The 1,506-nt window shown below is 30.7% G+C and overlaps 1 protein-coding gene across 1 annotated transcript; it reads left to right on the top strand.

Annotated features, from left to right (window-relative positions):
• The first annotated feature begins 459 nt into the window (after positions 1-459).
• Positions 460-1,281, top strand: LOC127712960 (uncharacterized). Its single transcript, XM_052219544.1, has 2 exons — positions 460-474; positions 733-1,281. Exons 1-2 carry the CDS (start codon positions 460-462, stop codon positions 1,279-1,281), a joined length of 564 nt encoding a protein of 187 aa, XP_052075504.1.
• Positions 1,282-1,506: the final 225 nt, after the last annotated feature.

Below are 1,506 nucleotides of genomic sequence, written 5' to 3'. Positions count from 1 at the left end.
TTTTACAATCAAAAATTAGATATTAAAAAACAACATTTGAATCTATCAAATTGGCCTATTCATATACGCTACGTCCACAGAGTAGAATAAGTAATAAGTGTCGAACTTGACATGCTTGACAAAAACAATAAATTGATAGAATTCACCTAATTTTTCTTATAATAAGTGTGTCTACCGGAAAGGAAAATTATGTGTGGTAAAAATAAGACTTCTGTGTATATTTCTTAGTATGCAATACTAAAATAAAGTTTCCAATTTGTAAGACAGAGGCTAGTTTATCTGCTCTAGCAGCTACTTATAAAACCCATTAAGTTGTTAAATGATTCCCAGTTTATAAAAATAGAATGCATCCGGCGAACACAGTTTAAATATTGTTCAAAAACAATACTGCATGCATAACAGCAACAACTGTTGACAAGAAGACAAGAAGCCTGATTAAGTTCTCCAGAAATATACAAGATGAATTTTATCAATGTAAGCAACAATAGTTAAATGTTTTTGTTATTCAGTAATTAAGTCTGTATATTACGACCTTAGAATAATTCTATAACTTGTACCAATAGATAGTATATTTGAATCCCTGAACTAGTTTATAAAACTGCAAAAGAATTGTTTTAAATAATTTTTTAAATAATGAACGAATTTTTATATTAAATCTGCACTAGTTTATACTTTTGCACAATCAGACAAACTTGAAAACACAATTATATCTAATTTTCATTTCATTTCCAGATCCTTAAAGCTGCATTAATACACATCACATGTTGTATTGTATCCGTCAATAGTGCACCAACATGTACAGACCCTACAGACTTACAGGCTAAATTCAAAAGTATAAATGGAGGAGTGGATTACAGAACATTATTTTTCACAGAAGGTTGGAAGGAAGACACACTGGACAATGATTTTACTCAACTGGTAGATCACGGAAAAAATAAAACTAAAATCGACTGTCCTTCAACATTTTTAAAAGGATCCAATCTCCCATTAATGGTACGTACATCATGCCCTTGGTTTTTAGAGAAAACACCATACAGTGCTGAAACATATCCCCATGAACACTATAGAGCTTCTATTGAGTGTACTAAGTGTATAGATGCTTCTGGAGATCAGAAATGTTCACCAATTCAACAGAAAATCCAGATATTTACAAAAACCGGTTGTGAAAACGGATTATATAAATATGAAGTAACAGAGACCTATATTCCGATAGCCTATGTATGTGAACAACCAAGAGAGATCGTAAATGATGTACAAATAACCACAAAACATATATGCTAGTAGGTTACTTATTCCGGGTAAATCTTACTGATAGTGTTAAAATAAAGCTTTTTTATTTTAAGTATAGTGTGTGCAAGTGTGTATTTATCTTGTTATTGATGTTGTTGTAATACACTTGTATATTTATTCGAATTTTTATTAAATGAACACACTTTATCAATTTCATGCGTCCGAAGCTCTTTTCTGGATTTACTTTCATCAGAAACGCTTAAAGCCAAATGTTTG

The sequence above is a fragment of the Mytilus californianus genome, unplaced genomic scaffold (assembly GCF_021869535.1).
Source record: "Mytilus californianus isolate M0D057914Y unplaced genomic scaffold, xbMytCali1.0.p SCAF_8, whole genome shotgun sequence".
NCBI lineage: Eukaryota > Metazoa > Mollusca > Bivalvia > Mytilida > Mytilidae > Mytilus > Mytilus californianus.
This window is presented reverse-complemented; position numbering and strand designations above follow the sequence as displayed.